Here is a 23,335-nt window from a genome sequence, read left to right as displayed (position 1 = left end):
CACCAAGAAAATATTCCATTTCATAATCTGAATTTAGGCCCCGTTCCACTGCCCCTAGTCATATTATTCAAATCAATTACTTTCTCCGTAGAGTTAATTCTCTGTTACCACCTCGTGGATTTTTTCACATTGATCAAAAGCAAAGAATTTGAATTCCTTATGAGTACCTTGTTTGTCACATGTTTTCATATGGGAGGCTATTGGATATCGTTTGTCTTCCTGTCTGATTGCTCTCCAGTGTTCTGAAATTCTTATTTTGAGGGGATAAATACTACTGCCCACATACATCTTTCCGCACTTACAGGACAACATGTATACTACATATTTGGTGTTGCAATCTATGTGTGATCTAATACTATACTCCTTATTACCAATGACCAAAAAGGCCTTTTTTGCGTGCCACGCCCATTTGCACATAGCACAACAGCCACATTTATAGAAACCCAAATTCTGTAAATGAAGCCAATTGGGTTTGATTGTGTTCGACAAATAACTAGGACTGAGAATATTATTGAATGTGTTACCCTCCTGTATGCAACCTCTGGCTTGCTACTCATGTATTTATTAAGTATTCAATATTGTGTAAGTATGGTCCAATGTCTTTTCATGATTCTCAATAATTTATGTAAATTCTCAGTATAATCCAAATCGAGATATTTTGGAGGCTTTACGTTGAGATTTAGTTACCACATCCTCCGGATAACCCCTGACTATAAATCTCCATCCCATATGCTTGATACACTCTTGAAAATCACAATTCCTACTGCAGTTGCGTCTTGCTCTCACCATTTCCCCAAAAGGTATTGCTTCTATTTGGTGTTTTGGATGTGCACTGGTCGCATGTAGTATAGTACTGCACGACGTTTGTTTTCGGTACAGTCTGCTCTCTATCTTATCGGTTGCCACAAACAGTTCTACATCTAAGAAATCTATACAAGTTGCACTGTACTTATATGTGAATTTGATGTTAACCTCATTGTTGTTGAGATATTTACAAAATCGTGTTAGTTTTTCTTCTTTGCCTGTCCATAGCATGAAACAATCGTCAATATACCGCCCCCAGTACAGGATATCTGACTGCCATTCAGCTGCTTCTGGACCCCACATCCATTTCTCCTCAAACCATCCCATGAAGAGGTTCGCATATGAGGGAGAAAATCTTGACCCCATTGCCACCCCGTTTCAGTTTGAACCAATCTTTCTTAAAGAGGAAATAGTTATGATTTAAAATAAGATCTATCATGTGTATTATCATGTGTGTATGTTCCATTAGACTTACTGATCTTCTGTTAAGCATGTGTTCAATGGCTTGAATGCCACTATCATGCTGAATGCTTGTGTATAATGCCAAAGTTACCATAATCATACCTGACTCCCACTGAATGTCCGATAATAAACTAAGTATGTGTTTTGTATTTTTAATATATGAAGGAAGATTATATACAAAAGGTTGTAAAAATACATCCACAAACTCAGATAATCTCTCCGTCGGACCTCCTATACCTGAAACTATCGGTCTTCCTGGTGGAAATTCGCATTTTGTGTATTTTTGGCAGTGTATACAAACAGGGATATTTTGGACGATTCACTAATAGATATAGGTATTCATCTTCATCCAATAAATTCTTGTCCCGCCAGTTTTTAAGTAATCTGTTTATCTTGCCTGTTAACCACATCATTGGATTATAAGATAATCTTTCATAACATTAAGTATCATGTAAATGTGTATAAATTTATTTTTCATAATCATCACGGTTCATCACTACTATATTTCCTCCTTTGTCTGCTCTCTTTATGATTAAATCTTCATCAGATTTCAACATTTTTAATGCTAGATGTTCTTGATAACTTAAATTGTGCTTCATAAAGCTCCTCTTTTTTTGTCTCTTCTTTGTCCAAATCTCACCACACCAGTTTTAAAAATACATCAATATTATTGTCCATTACTTATCCAAGTAGATCTTTGTTTAAGTCCACTTGTAACATGAACATCCAACATGACGTTCAAATCATGCAGTAACATACCAGTACCTTAATCATCTGCCCTACCTTAGGTCTCAACCCTTCTACAAATCTGAACACAAAATGCAACATGTCTTTTGGTTCGACCGCTTCCTTGCTACTGTACTCCTTCAAAGCCTTTAACAACCTTTCATAATAAGTGTGTATTGACTCTTTAGTTTCCTGGACTGTCCTGTCAATCCTCTGCCAATCAATGTTTTTCAGAGAAATTCTAGTTTTCAGAAACTCAATCACCTTATAATAATTTGTAATTACCTCAAGTGACGGTGCGCCTGTAACCTTGTTCTTTTCAGGTTCACTCGTTGGCCAGTCTACTGCCCTCTCACATTCGGCCCATAAGTCAGCTGGCACAACTATCTCGAATAAGGTATTCAAGTCTTCCCACAAACACTTAGAGAGTTTCACAAACCTCTCAGTCTGTTGATACTATTCAACTGGCTTCTCTCTCAATTTGGGATAATCATTTGTAAACAACAATATGTCACTTCGGTGCCATGGGACGTGAACAAACTGACCCCCTGGAATCTCTCTCATCAGTAGCATTTTAACTGCTTCACCTTTCTCTGCTCCCTCTGTTTCATCTTGAAAATCTCTTTTTCGTTTCTCTTTTCCTTGCCCATCTGCCTTCCCACTTTTCCAATGCTCCCCAAATTTGCGCACTCTGCAGCAAATCCCTCAAATGTGCTTTCATTCCTGCTGATCTCATGTGTTCAAAATCTTTTGCTTCAAAGTCTAATCTGTAACTCCTTCTCAAATGTTTTGTTGTCTTAAGATAAATGTCATTCTTCTCTGCTACTTCCGCTAATTTCTGGCGTATTTTCCCTACTTCTTTTGTAATACTTGGGCACAAATACCTCAGCTCTTCTTCAGTTTAGAATTCTAACCCATTCAATCCCATTGTCCCCTCGACTAATTAATTTGCTTCAATATTCAGTCACACTCGGTTCAACTGATCTTCCCCTTTTGATGCACCTTGTGAAGAATTTAGACTATCCAGCCAACTAGGTAACTGCTGAGCTGTTAACCCTTGTAATGAGATGTTATTCGCTTTAGTCACTGACCCGCTGCTCTGCCCCTGTTCCCAAGGCTTGTGGCGTCAAAAGTCTCAAACTCTGATTTGCATTAGAGATTTGAGCTTACCCGGACAAGTTCCTGAAGATGATGTCGAGTGTATCGAATCTCCCACTCCCCTTCGCACCAAACTCTGCGACATCTCAGTCTGTCCCCCTGCTTCTGTTTTCTTCTGGGCATATAAAGGTACCACGGGACCAACAGTAATCGGTAGAGATAATGCATCTGTGGCTGCTCTACCACCTGTACCCTGTGTGAGTGGTACCCCCATTGCCTTGTTCATAACTGGTGCAAGATCTACCGAAGTCCCTGTCAACTAGTTAAACTTCGACGTACCCTCATCTGTGCTGTTGGCAATAACATTGGAGTCAGGTCAGTCTGGACCAACATTGGCTGCGGGAGCACCTGCTTCCTCTGCTCTACAATATTTGAATCAGTCTCAAGAACTGGCACATCTGGATAAATCCTTGTTACCAAAGGTGTATGTACCTGCGCCTGAGCTACTGCACTCGTTCCTGCAACTGATGTACTCTGTACTGCCCCGGTAACTGTCCTCCTTCTGCTTGTACAGCGCCCACAGCTCCCTGGGATGTTCCAGGAGTAGCAGGAGGGGCGGTAGCACTAGTCCCTGGACCCCTTCATAAGTCGTCATAGGTGTAGGTCTATCTCTCAACAACTGCTTAATGAGATCCTCAACATCAGAATCAGCATCATCCACATAAGACTTCTTTCTTTTCTTCTTTTACTCCCTCTCCTCTTCCTTGCTATTATCCCCTTTATTTGAATTGTCACTTTCTGTGATTGCTGGGAACATTTTAATCTCCTTCATAGTTGCCATCCTCCATCTCTTTTGCTCCCAATCACACCTAGCCTCGGCTAGTGACTTTTCTATCTTCTTCACCCTTCTGTTGAGTTTTCGCTCTTGCTGCTGTCTGGCCACTATCTCCCAAACTGCTAAAGCCTCGAACTGTAGCGGTCTCGGTAACTGTCTCATGTCAGACAGTAACAATCGCAACTGATCCAAAATTCTCAAATTGAACGTTCCATGCTCTCAAAAAGCTAATGTCCCTTGATTCTTAGTCCATTTACTCCATTGCTTCGACCAAAGGCACGAAGCTATGCCTTTTTCTGTCATGACGAGATGCGCCGGAGTATCCTCCGGTGGGGTTGGTTCCCCCACTGACGCCTTGATATATGAATCACCTTTTATCGCACTCTTAAATGCCTTGAAAAACTTAATTTTGCCTGTTTTTATGAGCTACAAATTCAATAAATGAAATGACTTTTACTCCCAAGATTCCTTTCACCCGTTTACTCAACCAATTGCCTCTCACGGACGGCTGCCAATCCGGTCACGGCTCTTCTCGCTTAACCAACCTATCCCAGCGTGGCACACACTGACGTCACACTGACTCACAGCGGCTGACAAAGTCTTGCGGCTCGTCCTCTTCAACTCAGTTTCACGTAACTAATGCAAATTTATTGCCAGCGTCATCATCAAATAATAACTAAAACAAAACGTGCTGGTTTACTACAGGAAGGGACACAAGTGCTTCAGGGACCTTACGGATTTTCACTAATGGCACTTTCTAGCACCGTAGCTATTTCTCTTTCTCAGTCCCCCACATTCGCAAGTAAAATTCGACCCGCAAACTTTACTCTCAACTGATCTTTGGGTCTGTCCTGGTGCACATAGGACTCTCCAAATATCAGTCGAAGCTTCATTTATTCATCTAGCATTCGCTCCGACTTGTTGACCACGCTTGATCAACCTACTAAACCAGACAGATGACAACATATACCCAAGTGTCTCCTACACTTGTCAATATACTCCGGAGTCTTAGACCACGCAGGGTCCGTACATCACCAACAACCATGTGGACAATTTTTTAGCACAAAGCGCCACACACATATGAAGTTCAACGATTTCCCTACTCTCACACTCCTACTAACCCTGATCTGGAGTACGCAGACTACCTACTTTACCTCACATACATCACAATTCACCTGCAATTTGCTTAAGCCTGTGCAAGTGCAATCTACTACTCTCACATTATTTCAGAACACGCCAGGAACATACTCAATCTTAGCAACAGGATCCAGGATCTGGGAATGTCATTTCTGGGCTTAAGGGGACATCATCCTTGCTACCATTGCCATTTTAGAAAAACATAAGCCTGTGCAAGTGCAATCTACTACTCTCACACTATTTCAGAACACGCCTGAAACATTTTAGAAAAACAAAATTCAAACCTCAAAAAAATTAGAACAATTGTGCTCAACTTTAAACTACTACCATAACCACTACTCACCACCCAACTAGTTCCCTAAGGAAACTAACCATCAAGCTGCTACCAGAAGCTTCTAACGCGCCTTGTCCTTAGTAAGTAAACTTGCAAGGGGACGCATATAGGTCGATGAATCTTTTGGATCGCATAGAGTATCCTAGTTAAGTGGTAACCAGTGGAACATCAATAAACATCATAACCAACATGTAACGCCATAAAACCTAGTCTAATAAGAAAAATACCATCACTCTCAAGAAGATTAATTTGTTTTATTCCCTATTAGTTACAATTCTAATCAAAAACCTTTTTTTCGAGAATCAATGGTTAATCAAACTTTATTAGCATCATGAGCAACAATTCACCATTATTTTATTAATAAGCAAAACAACATCAACCTAAGTCAGCAAAATCTCAATCATTTGAATAATTCAGCAATGCAAGTCAGTCAGTTAAACGTCACCATTAAGTCGTCCTTGTCAGCCAACCTATCTCAAATCAGCATCAGCATTTGGGTCTTCATGCGAAAAACAATTTAGTCAAAAATCATTAATTTGGGAAAATCTAACTAAGAGAGAAAAACATTTTAAGCAGCACAGTTGGTACCTAGAAAGAAAAGCACACATTAGTCAGTCAACATTTATAGCTACCTATCCAAGATAGATCACCAACGAGTCAGTCTTCGTCTCCAGGTCATCAGTCATCAGCAAGGCTCGGGCTCACAGGGAGCAAGCCCAAATTTCAACACTTCGTACAGCGTCTCCTGATGTCAACTTTCGCTTCTCCACTTTGATTTCCCTTCTCGTGTCATGACTTTTTATTATGGTCTCTCAGTCCTTCCCACAAATTGCTAATTGTTCAACCTTGTCAGGGGTTATGACTCTAACCTATAGTTTTTGTTTACCACTTGTTTCCGTCGGTTCAAACATCAAGTTCCATTAATATGATTGGTTCCTCCGTCGATGAGAACATCATCCGGCTCTTCCGGTAACAAAATTGTTGCCCACAGTCTCTTAGTCAGTGCTCCCATTGTTCAAGTCCTGGAAAAGTACATTTAACCTACTCTACACATAATTGTATCAATTTGTTCTGATCGTCTCCTGTCTGCTGGTACATTGCAGAAAATTCTAGCAGAGCTTATCTGAACTCTCTACAGTTCAAGGTCCTTTTCTCCAGTTCCAGCCCTCGGCAGCTCATTGCGTCTCCACGTTTAAGCAAGCAAGGCCCAGCGCCGACCAGGCCTCTAGTTCAGCTAAGTTAAGAATACGAAGCATCATAAAACATAGGTTATATCATCAGTTATGACATATTATTACATAATTCTTATATTTTCACATTATTTTAGTACTGTTAACGTACATGGTGACCACTCCCCGTGGGCACATTTTACTCATTACACGTTATTTTCAATTATTAGTTTCAATTGTCATTATTTCTCATTAGTATGTATACGCAAATCATTAGAATATTCTCATATCAGCATATCTGCTCCAACACGAGGAAAACCCTCCTTTCTTTGCGTTCTGATTTAGTCCGTGAATAACAACTGTCTGCTACACAAGCCTCAAGAAATATACTCGCTCTCTCGCTATAGCGAGTCATATTTTATCAGGTCGAGCTATTTTTAGAACTTACTCTCCCCTTCTGGTGAGGTGACAGTTGTTCTGTTCAGTCAGAAAGTAAAGGAGCAGTAAAGGCAGGTTTAAATCTTGTTCTTGTAACATTTGCTCTGTGTTCAGAGACAGAGGTCAAAAGTCTGCTTGCCTTCTTGCAATTACCTTTCCTTCTGCCTGCAGTTCCAGGATTGTGTAGGGTGAACTGCTGTACCTGCTGTACAAAGTGTGAAATGAACGGCTGTAGGGGTCAGGTTTTTCCTAACACACATTTAAATAACTAAGTCAACTGTACAAACATTTCAAAATATGTTTCAGTAGTTGTGAAAAAAAACTTTGTATCTACTTCTGTGTGCTGGAAAATATATTTTGATAAAATGTAAACATCAGAACATTTTACTTGTTGATGTGCAAACGATAAATGTTTTCTGAAACCCAATTTTCAGATTATTGTTAATACACTATATAGTTTTATCAGTAAAGCTGCAAGTTACTAGGAAGGTTTTTTGCCATTTCTTTGAAATTTACTGTCTGTAAATGATAGTGCGCTACCACATAATGCTTTAGTAAAATATTTATTAAAAGTGAGTGTGTAAATATAAACTTAGAAACACTTGTTCCCTGATGGCAGAGCTACTAGTAAATTAAGAGGCAAATCATCGATCATGTGTACCCTATATACGGGCTAGATTTATTATACATGGAGAAAACATTTAGTCTATTTAATCTTAGTAAAGAGGATTTTTTTTAACAGTAGAAAGGCTGAACTCAAATATTTGAAGTTACCCTCATGTGAGAATGAAGAAAAAGGTGACAAAATATTTGCCTAGGATCACACAATTTGAGACCAGTTTCTGGGTCAGGTGCATTACAGTTAGGTCGAGTAGATTATTCAAGTTACTCGACCTTCAGGTCTAGTAGCTTTTTTATGATTTTTCGAGGTCTGCTACAGGAACTCATTTTGAAGATTTGTGTTGATGTTTCTGCTAGTGTGCACCATTATATGCAACATTATTCTCAGACATTTGCATTATATACAGAACAAGCTTTAAAGACATGGACTAATATATTTTTTCATAGAATGCATCATATTTGTTTAAACTAACGTATTGTCTAGGATATAGTACCTTGTCTTGCTTCACTTATCCCACTGACCGGTAATCGGTTTCCGTTCTTTAAGATCCAAAATATCCTAGATGAAGTTCAGACAACTTTGACTTGCATCTGGGATGACAATGCCATCCTGTTGCTTCTCAATATTGACTACATTAGGTTGTTTTCTGCAGACTGTATTAGTGAAGGGTTCACAATCATTTGTCACAGCAGAGAGATGTGGGATCTTTTTTTATATATGAAGTAGCTGAGTTTAGCTGCAGGACTTTCTCCATTGTAGTTCAGCACCCTCACACTCACAAACAAAAACATCCTTGTGCCTCCTCCCTTTACAATATTTACCTCATGGAATTGGTTGTCTATGGCTGTGGTATTTGTGTGAGTATCTTTTAGACGGGTTTCATGGCTGCAATATGATTTTGGCTTTACCTTCCCCCGTAAGCTGAACCTTGCAGTGCATTTGAGATTGGATTTATATCTTTTCACTTTACTGTTTATTGTAGTGGTTGGGGTTTGTTCTTAACTCCATTGCAAGGTCCATTTGAAATTGAGATCCCCTTTGTTGTACACAAGATGATATATTAGGATGGAATATAAATCTACAGTCTGTTTCAAGTACACAGTTCGCCCTTCACTCATCTTCATAGCTTGCCATGTGCAATCTGACTTTTTAGCCACGTGGGATTGCCACCTCAGATTTAGTATTTTCTAATTTTAGATGATTGTTGACTTTTCTTCTCCTCCAGCTCCTACCTGAAAATTCAAATTGTTCGTGCTAGAAGGTTGGGGCTGCAGTATCACTTTTTAAATTAATTCTCATGTCGCCATCAATATTTTAAGTAATTGAATATTTATTTCTTCTGATATGGCTCCTTGGAGTTAGGCACACAGATATCTCAAAGAACACTTTCTCCATTGTTTTGTTAGTCTTCCCCATTTTCACGTCCCCTTTCTCTCACTAATCACCATTCCATTTTTCTCCTTTCACATTCTTCTTCTTCTCCCATATTCTGTTACAAGCACATGTCTCAGTAAACACTCTGCATTCCCAGCCTGTGCTATCCTGCCACGTAAGGTCGGACCAGAAACTGCTAATCAGGGTGGATATAGCAAAAACCTTTGGGATGCATTTCTGTGCATGTTTCACCAGCAAACTGCAGACACTGGATCCAATCCTCTCTCCCCAGCCTGCCTGGAAGACAGCCGTTCAGTTTACATATGTGCTCTGCTTCATGCATACACAAGCATGAACATCTTCAAACAGTAGTTGTTAGATTTCTAAAGGGTGTAAATAAATGACTGTTACAAACTGGAAGTGTTCCTGAGCTCCTCAGCAGCCGCTTTGGGTGTGATAGCTATCTCCCACGTTGTGTCTTCCTCGTCATGTCTTCCTCTTAGGCCATACCCAACTGGTTTTGCTAATCCCTGCGGGGATAAAAGTAGTTATCCTGCAGTTCTCTTTCTCCAGTACATGATAAGTTGTTCGAGCCAGATGCAGTCTGTTGGGTCCAGAAAGTGTGTGGGGCATAGTTACTTGCTCCATAGACATGGGTGTGCCATCTGTTCAGTCTGCCTTCGTCCTTCGGTGCAGTAGTCCAAGTTAGTCATTGCACAATGAAACTAAGCTTGATTTTCCGGGGCATAGTGATGGCATTTTATTGTACCAACAGGTTCAGCACTTGTCCCTTCCAGGGAGCAGTTTTGGGAATCAGCTCTCTCACTGTAGTGACTTTGCAATTTTGCTCAGGGAAGTTGACAAAGCCTTCTCTTGATGACTCCCCTCACAGAAGGACCATCCTGCTTTGAACTTCCCATGTGGATCAGTACAGGCAGTAATTGAGGGGAAGACCACCAGTCCTTTGAGAGAAGGAATTCCCTTTGAAAAGAAGCAGGACTGGCCATCAGCTTTTGTACTATAGAAGCATAAGTAAAAACGCAGCGGTGCAAGGTGTCAGACAAAGCTAAGCCGGATATCTCTCGTGGTCTGCCTCCTTCATTTAATCTGGCTGGTCAGTGGCTCCTGCTCTAGGTATGCCACTATAGGTAAGCCAGGGAGAGGTGCATTTTCCAACCTGCGAATTGTGACTGCTGCTGATGATAACACTGGGTCTATACTTAGGCCTTTAGGTAAGAGGACAGCTGCACATCATTGGTGCCAGAGGTCCACCTCCACTGCACCAGTTCGGTGCACAGGTCCCTATTTGCTTGGCCAATTCTGTGTAAGATGATGATTATCATTGCAAAGGCTGCAAATCTCTTGGAGCCCTGACATTAAGAGCCTGGCCAGGACACACAGAATCAAGCTTTTTGAGGAAGTGACAGCCAACGTACTGTCATCTTCCTGGCATCTGATTAATTTTGACCGCTTAGGAATGAAGCACTGACCATTTTATTCTGCAGGGCTCAGATCAAGCTCTGCTTCCTATTGCACCAGTACTATTCCCAGTACCCATCGCTCTGGGACTAGTACCCACAGTGGTGCCATATGTTGGTATCCCTGCAAGTCTCTCTAGCAGGCTTCTCAAACCTACCAGCCCTACTTGGAGACAACGTGTGTCCTTTTCCTGAGTTCTATGCTATGGCTATTTGTTTACTGTTTCATATATTGGTTCTATCCTTTTCACGCGATTTCTAAGTAGCACTAGTACCATTACACTCCAATAGAAAATCAAAGATACTCCTTTTGCTTGCCTGTGGTAGTGAAGCTAGGCAGCCAAGGCTTGCTTTTGGAAGTGGTAGGGTTGGATATAGCAAATATCTTTGAAGTAAAGGCAGAAGACACTGATCTTAGCCACCAAGATTCACACTGATGCTCTTCCAAACCACCAGCATCAGGGACTACAGAGGAAGTCAAGGGTCTTTAGCATCTGCTCTCATAGTCACCCTTACTGGCAAAGAAATGATGGCAATAGAGCCCCAAATAGCGATGCCTAATTCCGATGGAGGAAAAATACTTTTGGAGCTAAGTAATTACCTAGTATTCCCCTTCCCACTGCAGGAGACTTTATCCCAAGAATCTCAAGACCCATAACAAACCTACTGTAGTTGCTGCATGGGTCACAGGACCCTGAGAATGGACACTTAGGAGAGATGAGGCTGGTTCTTATCAAGTCAGATCAGCAGAGTTTCTTCTTAGGAGCTCCGGCTTGTCCCCAGCCTGCAAGGTAGCGCTACAACCTAGCAGAGATTATGTTTGTGGCAACATGTCCACTGTGCACAGGAAGTGTAAATGGTCTGCAGCTCACTGTACCCACAAGTTCAGTGCTTCTCCCACTTTGGCTGCACGGTTGAAAAGCCAAAGTGTAGCCTTTATTCACGCACACCAGTCAGCCTTGCATTTATCCTCTTTGATTTCAACTGTCTTCCAAAGCAGAGAGTCAAATGTCAGATCAGTTTGAACTGATGAGGTTGTTAATATGGCTTGCTGTAGGGTGATCCCTGTAGAAAGTCACAGTTGCTAAGTAATGACCGACTGTCATGGCATTGCTGTTGTAGTTTTGAATTATGCCCTGCATTGCAGGTTTCTTTCTAAGTTTTCTTCAGTTTGGGCCAGTTATACTGGTAGATCCTCGTTTCCAAAGCATATTATCTAAAGAAGTCCAGCTGAACACAAATAATTGGCTTTAGAGTCCAGTTCTTATTTAGTTGCAGGGCGTATTGGCAAAAAGCCACATCCATTCAAATGGTGTGCCACATTCAAAATCTATAGCTCTATCACACCAGAAAAAAGCACTTCTTTTTGGCTAAAAACAACACTATTGCTGTTGAAATTACATGAAACAATTGTTGTAATTATTTGCCAGTTCTAACGGACTGCTGATTTTTATAAATGCATTTAGTACAACGCATTTTTTATTTAAAAGGCCGCATGTTTGACTCTTTCTGGTATAAGCTTTTTTCGAGGGGGCTTTCAATTTTAAAGGCACTGAACTAATTGAGACATTATTGCTTAGGATCCGATTACGATCTTGGTGGATGGAGTTGCTCCTTCACCTTTGTGACGGATATCCTGTCCACGTATTACAATCTTATTATATCCTATGGAGATAGTAATAGAGCAGATGGAATACCTATCACGTTTGTGATGGAGTATTCGATCTGCTAAGATTGTGATCAGGCCCCTAGTCCCAAACGATGATTCTGTGATTAAAACACGCTCATATTATGATTTAAGGAGAGTTTTATATTACTCTGGGACGTTTTGCGGTTTTAGCTGTGTACAGAAAACTGTATTTAACAAAACTCCCATGGTGGTTGTCTGGTTACATTTGCTGATGGGGGGTTATTAACTTCAAACATATGTTTATCTAGTCTTCCATCCCGAATTTTCCGCAAATGGTGAGATATATATGGGGGGTTAGAGTTGGTACCAATCTATAGATAGTAGTAACTTTACGGTTTGTTTACAAGTCTTTACCTCAGTGAAATAAGGTAATATAGGTACTAATTCATTGCGCATTGGATACTTTAAGTCATTTGTTTGTCTTAAGATAAATAATTTATGAATGTCATGGGGAGACTATTGCCGTGTGGGTTAGCTTATTGAGTTATCTTGTACTATATTGTTATGAAGGATTGAGGATGTATATATCTTTTTGTTTTAGATCTCCCTTTCTCTGTATATTTGATGGATACGGGAGTCAGAGGCGTAGTCCTCCCTTTATTTCTAGTATAGGACGAATGCATATTGGTCCTTATTCTATTTCGGCGATCGGAAATATTTAAATACAGGTTACAAGAACGCGGCGCGTATAGCATTCACACGTTTGTTTGGAGTGGAACACGGAGGCTCTAAGTATTTCGGCATAAGTCTGAATGAGGACTTCCCCACATAAGGTATTTAATTCGGGTCTTATGTGAGGTTATAATATGATAACGTGGCTGCAGTAGTGATACTGTTTACTTTGTATAGCAAGGCCAGGCTGGTTTTGGCATGATAATGGAATAGTTTATGCTATGTTTGTTTACAGGGTGAAGGACGGATTCTGGAATGGCGCTTTATTGGGGTGGCAGTTTTAGGAATAACCATTGACTGGGAGTCTATAGTCTGACCAAGGTTACAGGGATTTTGCTTTGGAGGTAATAGTTTGAGTGGATATTTTGGATTGGGTTATCATTATTATCTTTATTGGGATCCTTTAGTTGTAACGTGACAGCAAAAGAATCACACTTTGCTCCTATTTATGTCATTTCACATTCTTTTTTTTTATGCTCTTTTACATAATTGCATAACTTTTGATCTATTCATTTATGTACATAATGGTGTTCTTGGTTGCATGTGTAGGGACTATTGATGCTTATTCTACCTAACTGCATTATTTTTGTTTCATTTATGCACATAATGGTGTTCTTGGTTGCATGTGTAGGGACTAGTATCACTATGGGTGTTTTCACGGACTAATAAGGTGTCTTTCTGAATTGTGATTGGGTCATGAAATAGTAATTCACTTAATAGGTTTTGGTTTACCGGGTCTCATTATGGACTAATGATATTTTTTTAGTATTGGATAGAGTGTATTGTGTCAATTTAAATATGACTGTATTGAGTTTGGTCCTGTTTTGATGATTTTTTCTGGGATTTAGATAAATTGGTACAAGAAGCAACTATATTCCAGCCCTGAAGAAGTCAAGTGACGAAACACGTGTTGGCTGTAAGGTCGTTGCAAGGATTTTGGATATTCTGTTAAAAAATAAGGCTACAAAAAACTCTGGAGCAATACTCAAGATTAAAATTAAGGAACAATGGAGATTACTTGGATTATTATTTGACTATTTGGTGAACTTGGAAGAGAATGGACTCACATCTCCTGGAAAGAGAAAATTTGTGATTAGGGGAGAGAGTATAGATGTGTTTGAATGAAATTAAAATTTTATGTTATGTTACCTCTTTGAATTTTTGCTTTTCTTTGAGCCGATTACTGTGAAATATTTGTTGTGTTGTTTACTTACAGAGGAATTTATTAAAAAGGTGAGAGCCTTTATCTTTTGGGATAATTATATATTTGTTCAACGGGTGCCTCAGCATTTTTATACGATCTTATTATATCCTATGGAGATAGTAATAGAGCAGATGGAATACCTATCACGTTTGTGATGGAGTATTCGATCTGCTAAGATTGTAATCAGGCCCTTAGTCCCAAACGATGATTCTGTGATTAAAACACGCTCATATTATGATTTAAGGAGAGTTTTATATCACTCTGGGACGTTTTGCGGTTTTAGCTGTGTACAGAAAACTGTATTTAACAAAACTCCCATGGTGGTTGTCTGGTTACATTTGCTGATGAGGGGTTATTAACTTCAAACATATGTTTATCTAGTCTTCCATCCCGAATTTTCGCGCAAATGGTGAGATTTTAATTACGTTGTAATTAAGCCCACAAGAAAGATACAATTGATTTTTAGCCAATTTTAAAGTGTATGAGTCTCTTCTTTCCTTATGCTTTGTGTCTCTGCCGCCCAATAGAATTTATGTGGTAAAAAGTAGGGCATTTTGTAAAAATAAACTGTGGGAATGACCGGATTATTAACAGGATAATGTACCTAATGGCTAAACGCTTATAAGGCCCAAAGGCAAGACCATTGGCTATGACACTGCTTTTTTTATGGGAGTACTGTTGAGACTAAAGTAAATGTAATTTAAAAAGAGCTAAAAATTAGCCCTGTGCTGCTTAAGGATTACAAATTAAATTCTTGTCATCAATATACTTTCCTGTTTTAAAAGTCCACTCAAATCAGTAGGACCTCAGAATTTGTATGTTTTAGAGGTTTTCACAAGAGAGAAAGAATTACTAATCTTTTGTCCCTCTTTTCATTTGCTTTTACTTTTAAAGGCCATCACTGTGCTTCGTTTCATAAACATGTACATTTAAAAACAAGCATATTTGCAGTTGCTCACTGTGTAAATGGACATGATAACCGCTTACCAGGGAAGATTCTCAGTTTGTCCGAGGCTGAATATGGATTCCATTGAGCCAACTGAACAGGCTGTTGGCCGAACCACATGGATAGTGTCATGTCTACAAGGCAACATGAAGGGGGACCACGATCTTGTGCTACATTTGCTGTGGCTTCTAGGAGGATACTAAGCACAACTTGTATGAACTCTACATATATGCCACTCTTCATAGCTTCATAGCTCCACAAATACATGTTGCTGTGGCTTCTAGGAGGATACTATGTATTACTTGTATGAACTGGCCTTTGTCCCTCAGTAGAATCACAGCTACGTTACCCGTCACTCTCCTATAGCTCTCAAATGGAGCAGTTGCCATCCTTGGGTTTAAGTAGGGGTATGCTTCTGTGAACTACATTGCCAGCAGGGGCTTCTGTTATGTGGTAAAATGTAAAAAAGAAAAAATAACTGACCACCATCGAAGGGCCTGAAGATTATCAAACCCAGAAATGAAAATGATAGGCCAAGTCAGAAAGTGGCACAGCCCTCCATAACGTGAGGGGACGATTGTTGAACCAATGCTTTCAAATGACTCAGTGCACATTTTAGCACATAAGGCGTACACACTATATTTGTTACAGTCACTTACTACCCTGTACAGCTTTTACTCCTCCTCCCTTTCTTCTTTTTTTTTTTACCATGATTCGGAATAGGAGAGACGAAAGTAGGAGGATCAAGTTAACTTCATGGTGATCTTGCTACTTCCACTATGTAGTCTCTTTCATAACCTCTTCAGCTTACCGACTCACCAAAGCATCGCACTAGTAGGCCTGTTAATGAGGGCAAGTGAAGAGTGTAACTGGCGCACACAGGGCAGCGGCTGCAGCTTGGCTCTTTATACAGAAGCTTTTAGATGCAGTTCCCACTTGTGCCAAAACCTCACAGACTAGTCATAAACCAGGATTAAGAGAGAGACGATGGACTACAAGTAATGGACTCTCAATAAAGAGGATTTTATTTTTCTATCCTGCACTTCCTATGTCTCATAAGTATTACTGATGGCTGCATGGTTTGGCTGGTACAGCTGAACTAAAGAAATATCCCTGTTAATGTTTCCGTTTGCAGATTCAGGAACAAAATTTTGAAATTACAACTTTAAGAATTGATGTAACCACAGATGGGAGACATGCAGAAGTGGAATTTACAACTGACTGGCAGAAGGATGCAGAGCGCCGCGATCTCACCATCAACTCCATGTTTCTGGGTAATGTGTATGTTGAATCGGCTACATTAGATTACTGTTAATGTAGGAATGAAGGTTGATGAATGTTGGAAAAACTGGTACAGTGAGCTGTGATTCTGTTTGCACGCATTATCCAAGTTTGAGATACATTACTACTTCATGATTTGTGACTTCACAGATTTGTGACATTACAGCTCTCCACTTAAATGTGAAGAGCTTTCCTTATTCTACAATGTTATGATTAAGTTATGAAACAATCCCTATTATAACGTCTGCTCCATCCACCCCCCCCCCCTTTTTTTTTTTTTAAAGGTGTTGAGGTTTCATGCTGCCTCCCTCCGACATTAGATGCAAGCATCTAGGCCCCTGTATGTGGTCACTGTCTTTATATTCTTTTTCTATGTCATGGTGATGCATTTTCTTATATTATGTATTTTTATGTGCTATGGAACTTTACCCTTTGGTTTTCCCCTGCTCCTTCACTGTAGAGGTGGACGAATCAAATTTGCGTCCAGAAGAGCTTTGTGCTATAAAACTATTGCCACAAGTAAGTAACTTTATCCTTTTGTAGGATTAATTCCTTCTGTATTCATGTGGTTGCAAAATGGGGTGTACGAATCTGTCCACTGACAGTATTGCTGGTAGTCCTTACTTGATCAAATCTCCGCTTCTCACAGTAGAAGCAACTGAAAAGTGTGTCATTTTGAAGACTGCAAGCCTAGCTCAGTTTCCTGTGCAAGTGAAAAGATAGAGGGGTAATTGCAGGCACAAACCTGCGCCTAACTATACGGAGGTCCATTAAAAATATGGGGGTCTCAGTACCTTAAAAGTAATGATGGAAATAAGGGCAGAGAAATCCAGCAATGTGTTTCTAACTCATGGGTGGTACTGTTACAATTCATCTCGTGAGCTGGGTTATGTGCCTCCACCATCTTAGTGATTGGCCACATGCAGTCTGCTATCACTCTTGTTGATATGGTTTAAGATCACAACGGTGCTCCTTCAATGTCCAGATGGAGTTTTTAGAAACCACTTGAAGAATGAGAGCTGCAACTTAGTTTCTGCTTCTGAAGAGGGCCAGAAGCCAGGGTAAACAAAACACATGGTTCTTAAGGCGTTTTCCAAGAAATTGTTACTCTGCCCAAACAAACTGGGGCCAACTAGAAAAACTCCTGGATGCCTTGAAACAAACTCACATGTACACATCTCGGAACCCTGGCAAACTAGGAATAACCATAACCCTGTGGGAAGTCACCTTTTTTTTTATTGTCAGCATCAGGAAAGGTGAATATTGCTTTGAATATTATTTGGGGTGCTGATCACTTGGACCTCTGGACGTGACACAGATGGTACGCAGGACCCCTGAGTGTGAGCTAGGTTGTAATTCGGACTTTAGGTAATAAGAACGATTGGGATCCAGGAGATTAGGCATAGCTTGTGTTTGGCCAAGAGGGTCCTATGGTTGTTGCAGTTATTCTTTTTTGCCACATAAATTATTGTAATCTTCATCTCAGGGCTGCTATCGACAAGATTATCAGGCTGACCTACTCCCAACACTGCACAGAACTTCCCCATGTCACATGATAACATGCGTTAGGAGAGGGCTAAGTTATTTCTGACAGACTGCTCACTTTATGTTTTTCTTGTGCCCTGTCAGCTTTTCTTGTGCCAGTTGGAACGTTGTCATTTTGATATTGTGACACTGGTAAATTAATGTGACTGTGTTTGCCTTAAGTGTTGAGTGTTGTGTTTTGTCAATGACTTAATGTGCTATGAAGACATTGTTGATTCTTACAAATTGCTATTTGACACCAGAGTAAGGCTCGCTATTTTGATGCCAAATTTCATGCTGTTTTGGATTAACAAATGCACGTTTTCCTAGGTTGTGATTCTTCATATGCATTGATGTTTGTTGTTTTGTAAAATATTTATTTAGATATAGCCGTGAATAACTTTGAGCTAATTAGATCCAATGATCCCTGTGTACATATTTACCTGCCACCAGAGTAAGAACATACCAACTACCCAAACCCATTATGGAATCCCCTTTAAAGCATAGGCAAAAAGCTTGACAAGTTTTGCCATAAATGGCATGCACACATGTTCCCCTAGCCAAAAGAGGGAACCTTCAACACCAATATAATTGAGCACACATACACACAAAATACACAGGGCAAAGGATAAAAGGGGAAGCATTACTAGAATTAAATGCCACCTTTCAGGCGGCCCAGGCTGACAACACTGATCTGCAATTGGCAAGCAAGGTGTTCGCACCTCCCCTGCATATGCAGGATTGGAGGTGCTTGCCCAAATGCCTGCTATCCCCACATTATGATACAGCAATCTGCCAGTTGAAGGAGTCCAAGGGGCCCCCACCGAACAACAGGCTGTTAGGTCTAGGCATGGCGGAGTAACAGGTCCAGATACTTCCTGCACCACCCCAGTCCAGTGCTGGTGCTCCTTGAAGTTCACGCCTATGGGAACAGGGTCAAGACTGATTTGCATATGGCTGGGTCCAAACTGGGGTGGCGTGGTGAACAAATGAACTGATGGATTAAACCCAGATCTGTGTCTGAGGCTGAATGTTTGATTGGTTCTTCATTCCATCCATCCTTTGTGTTTGTTTGCTTCAGGTAGACGAGGAAGCCACAGAAAGCAAGCTTGAGGGCAGGTCCTGACTTAGAAGAACAGCGCATAGCTCCGAGCAGTGCTCGGTACAGAGCCCCATTCACAGAAGAATCTGAAGGAGAATCAGAAGGGATGCTTTTGACGGGTTTGTGTCTCACCAGACCGCCAACAAAGGAGAGGGGCTGACCAGGAAATTAGGGACCCAGCTTAGAGACAGGAGGACAAAGATGACACCTTTGCGTGCGCATTAGGAGAGCAGCGACAACGTCCGTTGCTCCTCCAGAATGAGCAGGACAGATAAACTAGCCCCAAGGTATATAGTAGCTCAGGAGGAAGGCTAGATCTTTGCATGACCTTTTTCCCACCTGCTAGCCCACTGGACCAAGAGAAGTGATGAGTATGATGGATCCTGGCTGGAGGAGGGCTCCTTAGAACCAATGGACATAGCAGTTGCGGAAGACTGCATCTGGCATGGTGCGGAAACTGAGGAGATGGGAACGCTATGTCAAGGAAAACCAGTGGAGCTCCCCAAAATGAGAATGTATCTGCTACTACAAAAGGGCACGTCGGACCATCTGTGTGCCATGGGTTTAGATAGATAATGAGGGACTAAGAGCTAAACTATCGCTGTTGTTGAATGGGGCAGGAAAATGCATCTCATGCTTCGAAGAAGAACACCGCAGGAATAACCCTAGAGATAGGTGAGGTTAAAAGTCTGCTAAGCAGTATTATCGGAGAGCAGACTAACACATTGTTCGTCCGAGCTCGCATCCCAGCAATCGCGCTGACCAATACGGAGCATGACTTGGCCACATTCACTTAATATAGGGAGTGACTATGGACTGCCATGAGGGAAATGTTCCCTCCCTGCCCAGACATAGGAGGGTTGATGGAAAAAAAACATGAAACCTGGGAGACCATAGGGAACGGTGGGGACAAAAGACAGGACAGCTATGGATAGGGGCTCTCAGGTATTCTTCCTTTACAATGTCCTCAAGAAGGGACTGTCCACACAAATGCAAAGTGGATTGGCTAGCTTAGTAGGGCTAGACACCAAACGCTGGCTGGAGATTCAAGCGCACATATTGCATTTTCACAAAACGGAATCAGGAACAGGATACGGAAAAACAGGAGCAGGCTCGGAGTGATATTGCTAAGTTGGTCTAACATAAGCTGAGGAAGACTGCCCTTGAGGGTGCCACAGTGGCTGTAAATATTCAAATGGCACCAGTTCTAAAGGGAGCTCCACCCAAGGACCCCAGAGGGTTCCAATATAGCTACAACAATAGAAACCAGGGAGGCTGGCAGCAGCCAAACCTCACACAATGCTTCTATTGTGACAATAGGTCACATGTCCGACGGATCGCGACTTAATGCACACCACAAGCAGAAGTCAATGGGCTGGGGGCAGGCCCTGCAAAATTTTCACCCGTAAAATGAAGCCCATGGACACCTGAATGCACCTTATATTCAGCCGCAGGGAAGACAGTCGACTGCCGCACCACCACAACAGGGGTCAGGTAGTTGGGCAAACGCATGGCATCAGCACCCACAGACTGGGAACCCAGCCCAACTAGGGTCAGGGACACAGCTACGACTGGGAGGGGTAGCTGTTAAGGGAATCAATGCCTTCGTTTGGACGCAAAACCCAAATGTGCACTTAACCTTAATACCCCCAATGCAAAGCATCCATTTCGCATACACCCTAATACTCACTGCAGTTAAACTCAAAAGAAGAGCAGACAAGACATTAGGGATTTAAACCTTTACTTGCATTCGGGAAAACTCAGGGTTGCTGTGCAGCCGTCGATTGGGTATCCCCACTAGAGTCTGACATTCAGGATTGCTGTGCGGCTGTCGATCAGGTATCCTCACTACCGTTTGCCATTCTGGGTGCCTGCTGGAGCCTAGGCCCCACTTTGCTGCTGATCCCCCAGGGTGGGGGTAGGTGGCCTCACCCCAGGGGGAGGGCAGGACAACTCCCCGACTATTGCTTAAAATGCAGGCATCCAGATCACCGCACCCACAAGTCAGATGGGACAGATTCCAATGATCAAGTCATAAGGTCCCCATTCTCGTGCACCCACTCAGGACTGGAAAGCCTTTGTTGTGTATTCCAAACAGCACTAGTTCCCCCAGCGACCTCTAGCCAAATGGGGGCCACCCCTTTTAGTTCTTAAACAAAGCTGCCCTTCAGTGCTATGAGCCAGACTTCCTGCGCGCTTGGGGGTAGAAAAGATTCCATACCCCTCACAGCGCATGCATGTGTTCCAGCAGATTGTGGAGCACTGTATGGCCGAGTCATCGAAGGTGTTCGCCAGGGCATCCAGCCGTCCAAGTCCATTTCCATAATACAGGCAAACGTCAAGTTCTTGGCCTTTCTCTAGGCCCGCCAAGCAGCGATATTTTTTTTACCTCCTCCTTTCCCCCAGTAGCAGCGGGGAACCAACGGTTAAAAAAGATATGGTCTGAGGGAGAGGGATGCCATTGAAGGGAGTCCCTAAACATGCGTCACAGCTCCGAGCAGAGTAGAACGCAGAAAATGTGCTCACCCCGCATCAGGCCTAGCAATCGGGCAGCACGCAAGGCCTCACACTTACAGTTTGATGGGAGTAACAAACCCAGTCTAGAAAACTGCAATTCAGAGGCACACCTGGGCCGCAGAACAACCCTCCGACCTGCCTCCAGTTCACGACAGTTAAAAAAACTGATCATGAAAAGATGCAGGGAATCGCCCAAAACCCAATAAAAAGATACCCAAAGCTAGTTCAAATGAAGCCTCTTGAAAACGGCATAGCCAAGATACCCAGAGCCACTTGGGAGAGTCACGGTGCACACCATATGCCGGGACTAGAGGGGCACACACTTGACCAAAGGGCATGTGTTCGCTGACTGTTCAGTGTTACACTCCTCTTCTTTATACATCCCCCATGCACGTGTAGGTTGGAAACAGTGCCCACACCAATGGCACCTCCATGCGCACACTAGGATACTGAAGGGCTGCCGATGCCGACAGAGCCCCTGTGTAGGAAAATGCCACTTGTGGCATGGTTACCCCCTATGTTTTTGCCTTTTGTTGATGCCAGCTTTAATTGGAAGTGTGCTGGGACCCTGCTAACCAGGCCCCAGCACCATTGTTCTTTCCCTAAAACTGTGCCGTTGTCTCCACAATTGGCACAGCCCTGGCACACAGTTAAGTCCCTTGTAAAAGGTACCCCTGGTACTAAGGACCCTGTGGCCAGGGAAGCTCTCTAAGGGCTGCAGCATGTATTATGCCACACTGGAGACCCCTCACTCAGCACATGCACATTGCATCACAGTTTGTGCTGGTGGGGAGAAAGACTAAGTCGACATGGCACTCCCCTCAGAGCGCCATGCCAACCAACCACTGCCTGTGGCATAGGTAAGTCACCCCTCTAGCAGGCCTTACAGCCCTAAGGCAGGGTGCACTATACTACTGTTGAGGGCATAGCTGCATGAGCACTATGCCCCTACAGTGTCTAAGTCAATTCTTAGACATTGTAAGTGCAGGGTAGCCATATTGAGTATATGGTCTAGGAGTCTGTCAAAACGAACTTCACAGCTCTATAATGGCTACACTGATTACTTGGAAGTTTGATATCAAATGTCTCCGCACAATAAACCCACACTGAAGCCAGTGTGGGATTTATTGAAAAATGCACACATAGTGCATCTTAGAGATGCCACCTGTATACCAGCCCTTCTGCTATTGAGTGACTGACCGGTCTGTGCCAGCCTGCCACTTTTAGACAAGTTTCTGACCACATGGGGTGAGTGTCTTTGTGCACTTTGTGGCCAGAAACAAAGCCTGTCCTGGGTGGAGGTGCTTCTCACCTCCCCCTGCAGGAAATGTAGCACCTGGAGATGAGCCTCAAAGGCTCAAGCCGGTGTTGCACTGCCCCATGGCACTCCAGCTAGTGGAGATGCCCGCCCCCGGACAAGCCCCCACTTTTGGCGGCAAATCCAGGGGAGATAATGAGAAAAACAAGAAGGAGTCACCCTCCCAGCCAGGACCACCCCTAAGCTGTCCAGAGCTGAGGTGACCCCTCCCTTGGAAAATCCTCCATCTTGTCTTGGAGGATTTAACCCAATAGGAATAGGGATGTGCCCACCTCACCAAAGGGAGGAGGCACAAGGAGGGTGTAGCCACCCTCAGGGACAATAGCCATTGGCTACCACCCTCCAGCCCTAACACCCCCCTAAATTTAGTATTTAGGGGCGACCCTGAACCCAGGAAACAGATTCCTGAAGACCTACAAAGAAGAAGGACTGCTGACCTGAAAACCCCGCAGAGAAGAAGGAAGACAACTGCTTTGGCACCAGCCCTACCGGCCTGTCTCATGATTCAAAGAACCTGCACCAGCGATGCATCTTGCGGGCCCAGCAACCTCTGCCGACTCAGAGCGCTGCCCTGAACCTAAGAAGGACCAAGAACTCCCGTGGA

The 23,335-nt window shown here is 42.4% G+C and overlaps 1 protein-coding gene across 1 annotated transcript in view; it reads left to right on the top strand.

Annotated features, from left to right (window-relative positions):
• TRNT1 (tRNA nucleotidyl transferase 1) overlaps positions 1 to 23,335 on the top strand; it is an 83,454-nt gene that overhangs the window by 11,334 nt on the left and 48,785 nt on the right. The window contains exon 4 of the mRNA XM_069206359.1: positions 16,125 to 16,263. Coding sequence (XP_069062460.1) covers positions 16,125 to 16,263 — 139 coding nt within the window. The remainder of the gene's footprint in view (positions 1 to 16,124; positions 16,264 to 23,335) is intronic.

Source organism: Pleurodeles waltl, chromosome 9 (genome assembly GCF_031143425.1).
Source record: "Pleurodeles waltl isolate 20211129_DDA chromosome 9, aPleWal1.hap1.20221129, whole genome shotgun sequence".
In the NCBI taxonomy this organism is placed as follows: Eukaryota; Metazoa; Chordata; class Amphibia; order Caudata; family Salamandridae; genus Pleurodeles; species Pleurodeles waltl.
Note: the sequence above shows the minus strand (reverse complement) of the source record. Positions and strands in the feature narration are given on the sequence as shown.